The sequence below is a fragment of the Chelonia mydas genome, chromosome 5 (genome assembly GCF_015237465.2).
Source record: "Chelonia mydas isolate rCheMyd1 chromosome 5, rCheMyd1.pri.v2, whole genome shotgun sequence".
In the NCBI taxonomy this organism is placed as follows: Eukaryota; Metazoa; Chordata; order Testudines; family Cheloniidae; genus Chelonia; species Chelonia mydas.
In genome coordinates, this window is record NC_051245.2 from 15,273,513 (window position 1) to 15,289,628 (window position 16,116).

Below are 16,116 nucleotides of genomic sequence, written 5' to 3' on the forward strand. Positions count from 1 at the left end.
GAATTTCATGGGATAAAGAAAAGGCACTTCTGTAGCCTGAGGAGAGTCTGCCTGATGAATACCCACAGCCTGACTGCAAACAGAGTATTAGAGCTCCTCAAAAATAAGGATGCAGAATCGTCTACAATGGAAAGTGTTGGGCAACCTAACAGAGGTCGCTGCTTGCTCCCCCTATAATACCACATACACATGCAGTGCCCACCCTCCGTTACCCATAAACTCTGCTGAGGTCCCATTGGCAATGCTGCCAAATGTCACTCTATAGAGTGAGTCACACGTTTGCCCCTGCAGCTTATCACTCATCCCGCAAGGGGCTGTAGGTAGCTAGCAGTTTCCCTTTCAGCTCCTTCTTCTGGCTATTACACACTTGTCTCCTTGGCTCTACATGGCAGAACCCCATCATAACAATCAAAGGAACACATAATAGTCATAACAACAACACCAATATCACCCGCTTTCTTCACAGATGGCATGTTGCATCTTGGTGTGCTTCCTCCTATGTGTAAGGGGCAAAGAGCACACATAGCTGGTGGGGTGGAGAGAAAGGAGGAGGAATCCACTGTAGCAGGTAACAGATAGGAGCTTGTTGGCCCCAACACCCAGGAAGTTTTAGAGATCTGGAAGAGAGAAGAGATCTCCCCTTAAGCTTCCCCACTCCTGACACTACTAGCTAGAGCAGTGGTTCTCAAAGCCGATCCGCCGCTTGTTCAGGGAAAGCCCGTGGTGGCCAGGCCAGTTTGTTTACTTGCCACATCCGCAGGTTTGGCCGATCGCGGCTCCCACTGGCCGCAGTTCACCGCTTCAGGCCAATGAGAGCTGCGGGAAGGACAGCCAGCACGTCCCTTGGCCCGTGCCGCTTCCCCCAGGCCAGTGGGAGCCGCGATCGGCCGAACCTGCGGACACGGCAGGTAAACAAACCGGCCTGGCCCGCCATGGGCTTTCCCTGAACAAGCAACGGACCGGCTTTGAGAATCACTGAGCTAGAGGACTAAACTTAAAAAGCCAAAGCTGACATGACATATACGTCCTCATAGGAGATGGCATCCACCTTAACTTTGTAAGAGCTTGCCCAATTTAATCCAACACCACTCATGAAAACTATCCCCCTGAAGAGTCACCATCAGTTACCTCAACTTAGCATTGATACGGTTTTCATTAAAACCTGAAAACTAGCATCTACTGATAAACCATCCAATTCTGCAAGAGACTACAATGAAGAGGTATAATTCTAGAATTAACTAAAAAAATTCTGCCATGTTTGACAAGTGACAAACCTGATCCCTTCAAGCCATTGTTTAAAATGACTGATCCCCTGGGGTGAACAGGAATACCCATATTTAATACCCACTGTAATAAAGCATGGTTAACCCCTGATTTCTTAACAAGGTTGACCTTGCTTTTTTACAATGAGTGTTGAACTCTTATTTTGCTCATGTGAGTAAGATCATCCAGCTCAGCCACTGGTTCAAGGTGGCATGCAGGGAGCAATGTTTGACACCATTTGTAAAACAATAAAACTTCTTAGGCACAGCTTAACTAGAAACATTCATGTTTCCTCATAATTATTAAGCCACATAGAAGACAGTACTATGTCTCTAAAAATACGTATCTATTCTAGTTGTCATGCAAGAGCACCATCTGGTGTTCAGTACACTGAATTCTTCACACCAGTTTTTATTCCTGATCTTGGTCACTCCAGATTATTATACAGAACCAAAACATTTATAGGGCCTGATACTGTGAAACTCACTCAAGTAAAGGTTGCTGAATAGACCCTAAGAGACAGACTTTCCTCAAGACAAAAAAACAACCCAAACATTTCTCCATCAATCAGTATACTGTTTAATATTTTCAAAATATTAAACAATATATTAAAAAGCCACAATATAATTTTAACACTATGTACACAGCCCTTAATACTTAGCAAACAACTATGCTTTTCCTCAGTCAATTGCACCAAGAAAGTACAGAAGTGAGTTTGTCACAACTTTATTCTTCCTTCTCACTATGCTTCCCACCTACCAAACCCTTATGATCATCTACAAGCAAACCAACCCCTTCATATCCCTCCTTTAGATCCTCCATTAGGCTCCTGAATCCCCCATCCAACCCTCCTCTCCCCAGAAGACAGAACATTCCCTTATCTTTCTAGATAAGAGCATAACAACATGCCTTCAGGATGCTAATTCCCTCCATTTTTCTCATCTGAACATCCACTTGCAGACCAACTCCCACATAACAAATACCTTTTGAGATGATCCATCTCCCAGTTGCCTGAACTGTCACCTACACCCATGCATGAGGCTCAGTCCACCTGCCAACTATAAGAAACCCTACTGAAAATTCCAAATAGGCACCCCATACCTGTCTTATACCCAGTCCTTGGAACATCAAGTTTACAGCCACCTAAAAGCTATGGTAAATAAGGGTTGGACTGATGTAACATCATACCCATATTTTACTACAATTTCTAATATAATATCTTCCCATCTTTATTCAGTCTGTCATTCATGTTCAAAATTTAAGATTTTAAGATTAGTAAAACTCTCTCTACAATTCACTTGAAAAATAGCTCCTTATTAAAGAAGTATTTTTAAAATGACAGAAAACATTAGTCCAGAATGGATACAGCACATGTTTTCAGTGAAAACAGGTAAAAGCTAAATATGTCATCTTAGACTGCAGACAGCTTGGTGCACTCAGCATAGCCAATAAAATAGTTTGCATCTAGTTGCTTCAGATCACTAAAGAATGCATGACTTCCTTGTAGCAGACAATGCTTCCACTAATTAAGAGAGAGCCTGCTATCTTCAAACTCAGCAACAGAGAAATCAGGGACAGAGCAATGCTTGGCAAGACCAAGTCAAGTGAAGGGCCCTTTGGGTGACCAGGAGAGTTGAGCCACAGCTGCAGGTTGAATGAAGAGGTGAGGACAAGGAAACGTGCAACTACAGGGAGCTGGATAGGTCATCAACATGGAAGTTACCGAGAATATGCATGTGAGATTGTGATGCGAGGAAGAGAGACAGAGGAACCAGAAACAAGAGGATCAGTGGGCAGAGCTGAGTGGACAAAAGATGACAGCAACATGGAGAGGTACGAAAGACGAGTCAGAGGCAGTGCTGTTCAAGAGGAGGAAGGGGTTGGAAGCAGCAAGTCCAGTCCGGTATAGGCAATGTGAGAGAAGGACAGGCCTTCGTAAGAAGGAAGCTGTAGAGGCAATATCAGACAAAACAAAAGGGATCCAGGTCTCAGAGAGTCAGGAACTGGAGGGAGAAAGATAAGATGACATCATGGATAATGGAGATCTCTTTAGAGATGGAGCAGGCATTCCAGAGACAGCAAGAGAAAGGGAAAAGGAAGTGGGAAGATGAGCATGGGGTTAGCAATGGTGACATGAGGGGGAACGATGGTGATGCGGAAAGATGTGGGACGTGGAAAGGGTGGAGTTGTGGCAATTGTCATCAGCGGTAAGGAGGTGGAGGCTGAGAAGGCTGTGAATGTGGAATCTGGATTTGAGCTGGTGGGAGGAGTGTAGGTAGAACTCTTGGGAACTTTAGTGGGATCATGATAACAAGGATGGAGAAAATGGAACCTGTGGGAGAGAATGGAGGTGGAGGGCAGATGCAGTGATGCAGAAGATGGGTATAGTGAGAGCCTTGGTTAAGTGGCAGATGGACAAAGTTACCCCAAAAAAGTTTGGAAAATGCTGCACAAATTCCCACTACCAGGTAGCTAGACTGTATTACCCCAGAAACGGTGGAAGAGGCGGTCAGGCTGCACGATTGTTCTGTGAGGCTGACACATACTTTCAGGCCCTCCTCTCACCCTTAAAGAGGCATAAATAAGACACTTTCAAGGAGAATCTAGACCACATGCATCCTATCTTGGATGCATCATTATTAAAATCTGCCATGAAGAATAACCAAATTTATGACAGTGCACTAATAATCTACCCAGATCAATCATTACTGAGGAAAAAGCAAGAACGTAAGCATGGCCATACTGGGTCAGACCATTGGTCCATCTAGCTCAGTATCCTGTCTTCCAACAGTGGCCAATGCCAGGTGCCCCAGAGGGAATGAACAGAACAGGTAATCATCAAGTGATCCATCCCATCGCCCATTCCCAGCTTCTAGCAAACAGAAGCTTCGGACACTATCCCTGCCATCCTGGCTAACAGCCATTGATGGACCCATCCATTAATTTATCTAGTTCTTTTTTTAACCCTGTTATAGTCTTGGCCTTCACAACATCCTCTGGCAAAGAGTTCCACAGCTTGACTGTGTATTGTGTGAAGAAATACTTCCTTTTGTTTCTTTTAAACCTGTCTATTAATTTCATTTGGTGCCCTCTAGTTCTCATTTTATGAGAAGGAGTAAATAACACTTCCTTATTTACTTTCTCCACACCGCTCATGATTTTATAGACCTCTATTATGTCACCCCTCAATCATCTCCTTTCCAAGCTGAAAAGTCCCAGTATTATTAAGCTCTCCTTTTTGGAAGCTGTTCCATACCCCAAATCATTTCCCCCCCCTTTTCTGTACCTTTTCAAATTCCAATATATCTTTTTTGAGATGGGGAGACCAGATCTGCATGCAATATTTAAGATGTAGGCATATCCTGTATTTATATAGAGGCAATATGAAATTTCTGTCTTCTTATCTATCCCTTTCTTAATGATTCCCAACACTGTTAGATTTTTTGACTGCTGTTGCACATGGAGCGGATGTTTTCTGAAAACTACCCACAATGAATCCAAGATCTCTTTCTTAAGTGGTAACAGCTAATTTAGACCCCACCATTATATATGTAGAGTTGGAATTATGTTTTCCAATGTGCATTACTTTGCATTTATCAACACTGAACTTCATCTGCCATTTTGTTGCCCAGTCACCCAGTTTTGTGAGATTCCTTTGTAACTCTTCAGTCTGCTTTGGATTTAACTATCTTGAGTAGTTCTGTATTATCTGCAAATTTTGCCACCTCACTCTTTACCCCTTTTTCCAGATCATTTATGAATATGTTGAACAGTACTGGTACCGATGCAGACACCTGGGAGACACCACTATTGACCTCTCTCCATTCTTAAAACTGACCACTTATTCCTACCCTTTGTTTCCTATCTTTTAACCAGTTACTGATCCAGGAGAAGACCCTTCCTCTTATCCCATGACAGCTTACATTGCTTAAGAGCCTTGGGTAAGGGACCTTGTCAAAGGCTTTCTGAAAATCAAAGTACACTACATCCACTGGATCCCCCTTGGCCACATTCTTGTTAACCCCCTTGAAGAATTCTAGTAGATTGGTGAGGCATGATTTCCCTTTACAAAAACCTTGTTGACTCTTCCCCAACAAATTGCGTTCATCTATGTGTCTGATAATTCTGTTCTTTACTATAGTTTCCATCAATTTGCCTGATACTGAAGTTAGACTTACCAGACTGTAATTGCCGGGACCACCTTCGGAGCCTTTTTAAAAATTGGTATCACATTAGCTATCCTCCAGTCACTTGGTTCAGAAGCTAATTTAAGTGATAGATTACATACCACAGTTAGTAGTTCTGCAATTTCACATATGAGTTCCTTCAGAACTCTTGGATGAATATCATCAGGTCCTGGTGACTTATTTCTGTTTAATTTATCAATTTGTTCCAAAACTCCTCTAAAGAGACCTCAATCCGGAACAGTTCCTCAGACTTGTCACCCAAAAAGAATGGCTCAGGTTTGGCAATTTCCCTCACATGCTCAGCTGTGAGGACCAATGCAAAGAATTCATTTAGTTTCTCTGCAATGGCCTTATCGTCCTCAAGTGCTCCTTTAGCATATCAATAGTCCAGTGGCCCCAATGGTTGCTTAGCAGGTTCCTGCTTCTGATGTACTTAAAACAAAATTTTTGCTTTAACTTTTTGAGTCTTTGGCTAGCTGTTCTTCAAATTCTTTTTTGGCCTTCCTCATTATATTTTTACACTTCAATTGCCAGAGTTTATGCTCCTTTCTATTTTCCTCAAAAGGATTTAACTTCCACTTTTTTTAACGGCCTTTATTACTTTGTTGTTTAGCCACAGTAGCACTTTTTTGGTCCTCTCATTATGTTTTTTAATTTGGGGTGTACATTTAAATTGAGCCTCTATTGTGGTGTTTTTAAAACACTTCCATGCAGCTTGCAGGGATTTCATTTTTGGCACTGTAACTTTTCATTTCTGTTTCACTAACTTCCTTGTTTTTATGTAGTTCCTCTTTTAAAGTTAAATGCTACTGTGGTGGGCTGCATTGGTTTCCCTCCCCACCCACAAATACACAGGGATATTAAATTTTATTATATTATGGTCACTATTACCAAGCAGTTCAGCTATATTCACCTCTTGGATCAGATGCTGTGCTCCACTTAGGACTAAATCAAGAATTGCCTCTCCTCTTTTGGTTTCCAGGACTATCTGCTCCATGATGCCATCGTTTAAGGTGTCGAGAAACTTTATCTCTGCATCCCATCCTGAGGTGACATGTACCCAGTCAATATGGGGATAGTTGAAATCCCCCATTATTATTGAGGTTTTTTTATTTTTATAGCCTCTCTAATCAACCTGAGGATTTCAGTCACTATCACCATCCTGGTCAGGTGGTCGGCAGTATATCCCTACTGCTATATTCTTATTATTCAAGCATGGAATTACTATCCATAGAGATTCTACGGTACAGTTTGGTTCATTTAAGATTTTTTACTTCATTTGATTCTACGCTTTCTTTCACATATAGTGCCACTCCCCCACCCAGCACAGCCTGTTCTGTCCTTCTGATACATTTTTTACCCTGCTATTACTGTGTCCCATTGATTATCTTTATTCCACCAAGTTTCTGTGATGCCTATTATATCAATATCCTCATTTAATACAAGGCACTCAAGTTCACCCATCTTAATATTTAGACTTCTAGCATTTGTATATAAGCACAAGAAGTTTATAGAAATAAGCAGAAAAGCCTGAAATAAGATTGTGTTCCACTGGACTGAGTATGACGGGGAACTGGCTTTGGAAGCTACTCAAACATCTTCTCTTCTGCAGAAGGAAGTCAGGAAAGTGTCTGATCAATGGTATGACTGAGATGGAGTTAGACAACTATATGACAAAATCTTTTATATTTGTGGAGATGAGACAATCCTTTCAGTAACTGTCATTCAAGTATTACCTGTTGCATTGGTAAAAACAGGCTTAAAAATAGGCAGAAAGAAATGGAAAGATGACAAAAAGCAATTGGCCTTGTCTTGGGGGCTAAATGTGAACCCAAAGGGCTGGGTTCACTTTCAATACTACTTCTGTGATTCTTCATGAGTCTGATATGGGAGTTGTGAAGAACAGCAAAGCCAAGCTTTGTACTGCACCATATGCATCATATCAAGAGTGATTCTGTTACCCTGAAGCCAGGATAGACTTTTTGCCCTGCTTCCAGTTGTCCAGCAAAAAAATTTAAAACTTCCAAATGCCACTAAAGATAAAAATAAGAAAATATTTTTCATGATTAAGTGCTAGGAAACAACTGTGATGAATACTCCCTTGTACTCACACCCTACACACTACTGTAATAATCTTTATACAAAGTATGCCCTGTGAGGTATCATTTAAAAACTCATAATTTGCTGATCAGTATTGTCCTGATAAAATGTGCGTGACAACACTGTTTCAGATTCCGCATTATGATCTTATTAACACATGTTCCAAACACCCCAGCCCTGCCCGAAGTCAGGTCTGTCCTAAACAAAAGAAGGAATGTGTGCTTTACTTCTTAAATGCAAATTAAGGCAACAGAGTCATCAAGCAGGGAGGGAAAACAAATGAAGTTCAAATAGGTGAAGAAAAAAAAAAAACAGAGTAGGGAATATCCTTCCACATAGATTCTTTGTCTCCCGATCCTCAGCTGGAAATGTTTTCCAAGGGGTGGCCTGAAATTATTAAAAGGAAGAACAAATACCCCAAGGAACCCTCCCCACCCCCATTCTTTCTGACCATTGCATTTACTGCATCTGAAAAGACAAAGGAAACAGCTGTTGGACTCTGTGGGAGGGGTCCTGACCTAAAGAGTTTGGTCAGTAAGACTGATGAAAGCATGCGGTGAGAAAACTTTGTTTTGAATCCAATGTAATGTGTTCAATTAGGCACCAGTAAGCATTCTCTCTCTGTTTTTCTTGTAATCATTTCTGACTTCTATGCCTCATTATTTGTAGTCACTTAAAATCTCCCTCTTCGTAGTTAATTTCTTTTACAGTTTTATCTAATCCAGTGTGTTCAAGTTAAAGTGTCTGGGTAACTCCATTTGGGGTAACAAGTTGTGTGTATATTATTCCCTTACATGAATAACAGACTCAGTTATTTGTACCATCCAGGAGAGAGCTGGACAGTACAGGACATACATCTCTGGGGGGAAATCCAGGACCAAGGCTGTGATGGGATCACCCTGCAGCATAACTAAGGCTGGTAAGAGCCTAGTTGTGGCTAGCTGGCTGGAACACACACGCAGACATAGCTGGGAGAGACTTACATGCTGGAGACCATTTGTGAGCAGTCCAGGCTGGAGACTATAGCAGCAAAGCATTGTAAAGGGCTCCCCACCAGGCTACAGGACCAGGGTGATACAGCTACTCATTAGTCTGGATTATATCCTGGTATGTCACAAGAACATAAGCTATAAGGGACCCTATCCAGTAACAAACTTACAGCCCAATCACCTAAGATGCTAAATACCCTCAGCTCCCATTAAATTCAATGGGAGTTTAAGGGGCTCAGCAATGGCAGGATTAACCCATAACTTCATCACTGCTTTAATCTGCTAGAGCTGGAAGCTATAGGTCCTGCAAAGGGGGCACCATCTGTTATTCTTCAGCATTTCCAGCAACCTATTTAGACAAACAGCATTATAGACCTATTGCTGACCTTTCTTGGTTGTGAGGAGAATGAAGACTAATTACAGCTGTAATGAGGAGGAAAAGAAGCGGCAAGAATGAGAGAATATGCTGGAATCATACTCCAACAGCCCACATTCAGGTGGACTTTCCACATACCTACCTCCACAAAAGAGAAGAAAAATAAGTCTATTTTGCATTCAGAGTTATTAGGCACCATTGCTTATGTATTTGTCACAAACGTTCAGTCCTTCAGCAAGCATCCTCTTACCTGCTTGTTGGGGCAGTAAAGCTAAAAGAAAGCAGCTGATTCCAGAATGGGTCATTCTCAGAGACAGCCTCGGCTCCCGATAATCTTTTTAAGTACTCATTTTCTGGGAGCTCACAAATGCTGCTACTGTTTGCGCCCATTTTCTTATTTTGTAAGTTCCTTTTTAAAGCTTCATTCCTTCAACAGAAGCCTACAAAAAAAGAGAGAGGAAATATTTAAATCCTAGTAACAGGAATACACATCTTTGGCACATATAAGGGATATACAGAACTTACCAAACTAGAAACCAATAAATCTCTAGTTCCATAACTACAACAGTTGCTGAAAAGACACAAAACTGAAGAGCACAGGAGCAGGCTGGAATAGTTTACTTTCAACAGTTTAGGACAGTAAGATATAGTTAATATCCAAATTAAAAAAAATTGATTGGCATACATTCCAGGCCTTCTCCACTGAATTCTTCATTAGCTGTGGTCAGAGAAAGAACATATTGACACAACAGCTGTAAGCAAAAGGGAAAGTAGCAGGAAACTTACAATTTAAGCAGGCACATTAGCTAGACCACTATTCAAAAATTTAGCATTTTCAAAGTCGTGCACAGATACTCAGAGTACACCTACACTGCAAACTACTGGCAGAGATGTATAGTGTATAGTGCAGCAATGAAAAGCAATCTGTGTTCACACTGCACTGTGTAGCTACCCATGTCAGTGAAAGTCTCTAGCACAGGGGAGGTGGCAGAGGATGGCTTCAGCAGCACTGTCCCCACTGCCAGAATCTTTTCCTGCTCCAGCTACGGGGAGGCAGCAGAGAGGCAGCTGGACACTACATTGCTAAAAATAGCAATGTCGACAGGGAGGCACAGCTTGGGCAAGTAGAGAGCTGTGTAGGATATATACTCAAGTACATACCCACGCCCTTCTGGGGTGTCTTTACCTACCTAAGCAATGCCTCACAGTCTACACTGCTATTTATACCTGCGCTAGGGGATATATATACACACAACGCATCGCTGAAAGCAGCATGCAATGTAGACAAACCCTTGGGTATGTGACTGCCATTGGCAAGAATGGGAATCAAGCAACTAAATTCCTGTGAACCACTGATGATTTTCCCCTTCTCTATGTTCAAAACCACATCAACGTCACATAGATATTATCACTTCTAGGCGAATAATTTAAATCTAGATCAGGCGACGAGCCTCCTAATGTCATTAGTGTTTCATAGCTATTCGCTGACCTATGTGAAATGAGTTGGTTAGTCCCAATCCAGTTGTTAGTGGAAAGGTCTAAGACCAAATGTTCATGAAGAATTAACTCATTTTCAGAGGTGATACTTGCAGAACTAGGTAGCAGCACACAGTAGGTTATATGGGGAAATAATCACATTATCCTTGGCTGTGCTGTACCTGTTCTGTGTATTCTTCCAGACTGTCAATTATGCTTTCCCATTTTTACAAACGTTAACTAATTAATCCACTAGAGAAGTAAGAAACTAGCCAAGTGCAACTGAAGCTTAGAAGAAGGTATTTGGATTAAAAAGGAAATATATGAAGACCTAATAAAACTAACCTCACTAATCAGTCAGTCAGGACTCCAGACCATCCAAGCTGCATAAGCACTTAACAAAACGTCCCACCCCTATAGACATAGCACCCTTCCACTGAAATCTCATAAGATCCCACAAACTGAGCTATATAAGGCTGTGTCCATACTTGGACAAGAGACTTTCAAAGAACACCTGTGGATAGGTGATGCAGAAAGAGACACTGGCAATCAGTAAGTGGCACTCTCTCCTCTGACTCCACATTGAACCAATGCCCAGCATACGTTCATGGTGCTCTGTACTACTGGATGAGATGAAAATCAAGGTCTTATGGATCTCATGGATGCTTAATAAGAGTATGCATGTTAACCCGCAGTGCCTTGACTGAATTCTAACTTGAATAATTATTTTCTGCCTATATACACTCCCCATGAAGTTTTAGGTAGATATGATATTCTTCATGTCCTGCCCTAAACCAGTGCACTGTTAAATACCGGCTATGTTTCATTTCAGAAATGGGTGCACTTCAGGGGTGGTAAAATGATCCCTGTACAAAATGTATAACTGTTTAAGTTTGCAAACTGGTTTGTCATCCTCTGGGTTAAGAGGTGCTATTGTGGAATCCTGCATGCTGGTTGGGTGGCAACAGGATAAGGGTTTACATGCATAAGTGATATTAGGAGCTGATCAGCATCTTGAATGATTTCACTTAACTGGGGGGGGGGGGGGGAGAGAGAGAGAGAGTGTGTGTGTGTGTGTGTGTGTCAGTGTCACTTGTCCATGAACTTCTCTAAACTATCGCCATACCTGTTACTGAGAGACATTTCACTGCTAGAGTAATACTAGTTTTAAAATCAGTACAAAATAAAAGATAAAACAGAAACAGCAATTTCTTTCATTTGCAAAGATACTACAGCAGTTCTTTCACTCAAAGAGAGATGCTGCCCACCACACACATAAATAACTGATGGAATATTATATAAGGCTTCCCAAATACATGAAATAAATGCACAACTCCTTGCAGAAGTAAAAAGGGAATGTCAGTTTCTTCATAAAATTACAACTGTTTAATTTTATTATTTTTTCAAGAAAAAATATAAAAGCAAAAACAATATAATTAACATGACATTTAAATTAATACGGAAATTATTATTACCAATGTTGGGATAAAGAAATACAAACACAAATTTCTTGCTTTATGCTTTTAGCTTCTGGTATTGTTTGTTTAATGCTGGACTCCAACCAGCTAACCTATCCCACACAGGAAGTGTCACACTGGACCAAACCCAAGGCCACAGCGAGTTCAGTATACTGTCTCCCAAAGTGGTCAGAACCAGATGCCTCAGAGGAAGGTGTAAAAACCCCACAGTAGGCAGACCAGTAAGAAGATCAGGTCCCATCCTGATCTCTAATAGTTAAAGATTTGCTTAAGCCTTTAGCATGAGGTTTTAAATCCCTTCCATATTTTTTTTATCATTACTTATTACAACTTTGAATATTTGATATCCATATAAATACAAAGGAAAATAATTTTTCTTCCCATAAATTATAAACATACTGGAGCAATACATGCAAGATCTTTCCACAGTTTTGTATACAAAAATCTGCCCTGCTTCAACAGTCTGTGTACTGGAATCCAGGAGCTAAATTTTCTAAATTTTCCCTCAAATAGCATGTGGTTTTTTTTTGTTTTTTTTTTTTTGTTTTTTAAGGAAAGGAAAGGAAAAGGAAAGGAAAAAGAAAAAGGTTTTTCTGCTCCTTCACTGAATTTATATGGGTCTTTTGGTCAGGCCCGCGGCCACAACCATCACCAAACATGCCCAGGCCCATTCTTTCTCCGCCACCTTCTTCTCACCTCTTCAGCTTTGCTGTTATTACCGGTAAACACCCTCTTGCAGAGCAGAGGCAGAGGATGCATGTAAGCTTTGCCACAGCAGCAATGTCTTAGAGCAGTGGTGTCCAAACTTTTCCTGTTGTGCCTCCCCTTACCAGTAATGGAGTCTGTCTGCACCCTCGCTCCATTACTATACAGCCAAGGCTTCCTCAGCAGAGGAGCATGGGTTCAAGGCAAAGGTGGGGTGGAGCTGGGGATGGGGGAAGAGCTGGCCAGGGAGCAGAGAGGGCGTGACTGCAGAGCTGAGCGGCAGGTGGAACAGAGCTGCGGCTTGGCACAAAGCAGAGCTGAGGGGTGCTCCTTTCCTGCCCCCCCTGGGGTTTTGCCCAGGCCCTCCCAAACATTCCTCCACACACTCCTAGGGGTAGGATATGTACTTATATGTATGCCCGGGGGGGGGGGGGGGGGGGCCACAGTTTGGGAACCACTGCTTTAGAGCGATCCAGCTGGCCATCAACAAACCAATGAAACTGACTAAGCACAAAGCAAGGAAACTGAAAATAAATGGAGAAAAACATTTTCTCCATGTAATTTTAGAGATTACTTGTCGTAAGTACTAATGTTCGCATGGAATTGTGATTTCCAAGTTGATGTGGTCCCTTTGATACCCTAATAAATCTAGCTCAGGTAAAGCAGTTTCCCTTTTCAAAGCGACTGTTTCAGGTTGTCTGCAGATTCAGGCAGACAGCACTGCATCCATAAAACTTTAAAAACACAAACTAAATGTCCATTCACAACTATGAAGTCTACAAGGGGGGGAGGGTATTAATGAAAACGTTGTAATAATCACAAATTAATAGATTCTAAAGGTAGAAGGGACCACTGTGGTCATCTAATTTGCCCTCTTGAATAACACAGGCCATATGACTTCCCTGAATTAATTCCTGTTTAAAACTAGAGCATATCCTTTCAAAAACCATTCAGTCTTGATTTTAAAATTGCCAGTGATGGAGAATCCACCACAACCCTGTGACAAGTTTCAGAGTAGCAGCCATGTTAGTCTGTATCCGCAAAAAGAACAGGAGTACTTGTGGCACCTTAGAGACTAACAAATTTATTAGAGCATAAGCTTTCATAGGCTACAGCCCACTTCACCGGATAGATAGAATGGAATATATAGTAAGAACAGATATATAATACATATCTATAAATACATACACATACAACATTTTCACCTTATTTCCAGCGTGAATTTGTCTAGCTTCAGCTTCTAGCTGTTGGATCTTGTTATACTTTTGGTGGATACATTGAAGAGCCAGCCTACTATCAAATTTCTGCTCCCCATGTAGGTACTTAAATGATTAAGTCACCTCTTAACCTTCCCTTTGTTAAGCTAAACAGATTGCTATGCTTGGGTCCATCATTAGAAGGCATGTTTTCCTATCCTTCAGTCATTCTCGTGGCCCTTCTGTTAACCCTCTCCAGTCTATTAAGATCCTTCTTGAACTGTGGACACCAGTACTGGACACCGTGTACCCATAGCGGTCACACCAATACCAATCTGAATTTGAGTCTAGGCTCAAATGTAGGCTGTATAACTCCAACATGAAGGCTGTATCTGGCCTCCAAGCCATGTGTTTTGACACAATTGTATTAGCATATTAAACATATACTGATTATAAACTAACATTCAATCTAATGCAATACTAACTCTCACAAAGCACTCTCACACTAGGCTTGCACTTCTACTCAGAGACCTACAAGAATTCAGTCAACTAATGATGGCAAGACTGAGAAACAGCTGATTATTATACATTAGGTGGAAAAGTTCAGGTATGTATGTAAAGATTGCATGTAAATTGTATATTTTTGACTGTATCTCTTACAGCTGAAGAGATGGAAGAAGGGTAAGGGCAGAGATAGTATTGCATGTTTGTACATCACCTAGAACAACAGTTCCACATTCCTGACTGGAGCCTCTGGGCAATACTGTTATTAATAAGAGACTACCTTTTCACATTTGAAGTGGCTGCCAAACATAGTAAATTAATAAGTGCTAGCTTTAGTTAAAATGCTGAAATGTTGATTTACTTCTGTTTCTACGTAATAAGAAGTGCTTCTTACCTTTGGAACTCGAAGATTGCCAGAATGAGCCAAACGGATGCTCTTTTCCTTTAAACAAGGTAGATTAGAGCACTACAAAAAATGAGAAAATAAAAGATATCTATATAATACTGTGTATTCAGCATTAATCAAGTAGTTATACTAAGACGTCAAAGTATTGATTCACTAAGTGAGCATATTGGTACTTTGAGAATTATACTTTATAGAGCACATTTCATCTGGAAACATTATGCAGTTAATGAATAACCATTCTATATTCACTAGTGCATTCTATTTTATGATCGTATAATCCTAATGCAAACCTTGCCATCAAGTTAGTGGCAGGTTGCAATACAAAGAATTCCCCAGGCTGTTGACGGCCCAGAAGAGCTTTTAAAAGTCTCTGTTCAGACATTCATATTTTCTTTCACATTATCATACTCATCCAGTATGACCACATCATCTCACTCTGAATGCCTTGTGATTATTCGTACTGCAATAGCACCCAGATGCCTTGATCAAGATCCCTTGTGTTAGGTACTACACAAACATGGCCCTTATCCCAAACACCTAACAAGAGTAGGCTCACAGAACAGTCCAATTGACTGGCTTCATTTAACTACTCAGGTGCACAGTTACATGTGTAAGTGCTTGCAGAATCAGGGCCTAAGTTTATAGTTCACTGGCTCTCCCCAGGCTATTGCATAAAGTTTTAACTTCTTGCCTTTGCCTTCAAGCTTCTGTATAACTGTCCCTGCCTAGATATCCAATCAAGTCCCATCACATCTTACGCATCCTTGAATCTTCTACTCCACCAACAAGGCCAGCTTCTACGCTCCATTTGTCTGCTTCTCACCATCACAATGCTTTATTCACACCACCCCCCAAATATGGAATGCCCCTCATTGTGATCCATCAAGTAAAAACTGTCAAGATTCACTATTCCTACTATTCTCACAAGAAGACTATTATTATTAACAAAAAGTTCTAAATGAACCAAAACTGATGAATGCCTTAACTGACTGACTGCATGACCGTATTGCTGTAACCTCTGTCCTTCCTTAACCCAGCCCCTTTTTATACACCCCATCTCACCATATTTTAAAGTTAGACTGTAAATTCTTCACAAGCAGGGACCACGTTGCTTTGTGTGATCGGTAAAACATCTAACCCACTTTTGGGCATGGTGTGACTTTTTTCATTATCCACAAGTTTTAGTTGCTGTTTTTCTTCCAGTTCTAACACTTCCAAAATCTGGACGTGAAGTCTCTGCAGTGGCTTACTCTAATTTTTAAACTCACTTCTATTCAAGGAATACCAGTATCATTTATGCTGAACAATTTTACAGCCTGGCTCCTTTAAGAGTGAAGTGAACTGTCAAGTGACCTGTGCACTACACAACCTAACAGTTCTCTGAGCTCCATAGGCATTAAAGACAAATAAAGTAGGGAGAAGTTTGCAATAGAAAG

General features: G+C 41.1%; 1 protein-coding gene across 6 annotated transcripts in view; it reads right to left on the reverse strand.

The window, feature by feature from the left end:
• Nucleotides 1-16,116, reverse strand: part of DYM (dymeclin) — a 375,287-nt gene that overhangs the window by 333,975 nt on the left and 25,196 nt on the right. For 4 of the 6 annotated variants that reach the window (XM_037902496.2, XM_043547069.1, XM_037902499.2 and 1 more), the window contains exons 2-3: nt 14,669-14,740; nt 9,166-9,355 (exon numbers count right to left, since the gene is read on the reverse strand). In XM_037902496.2, the coding sequence (XP_037758424.1) occupies nt 9,166-9,305 (140 nt within the window). In that variant the 5' untranslated portion in view covers nt 9,306-9,355; nt 14,669-14,740. The remainder of the gene's footprint in view (nt 1-9,165; nt 9,356-14,668; nt 14,741-16,116) is intronic. The other 2 variants (XM_037902497.2, XM_043547071.1) reach the window with 1 other exon arrangement.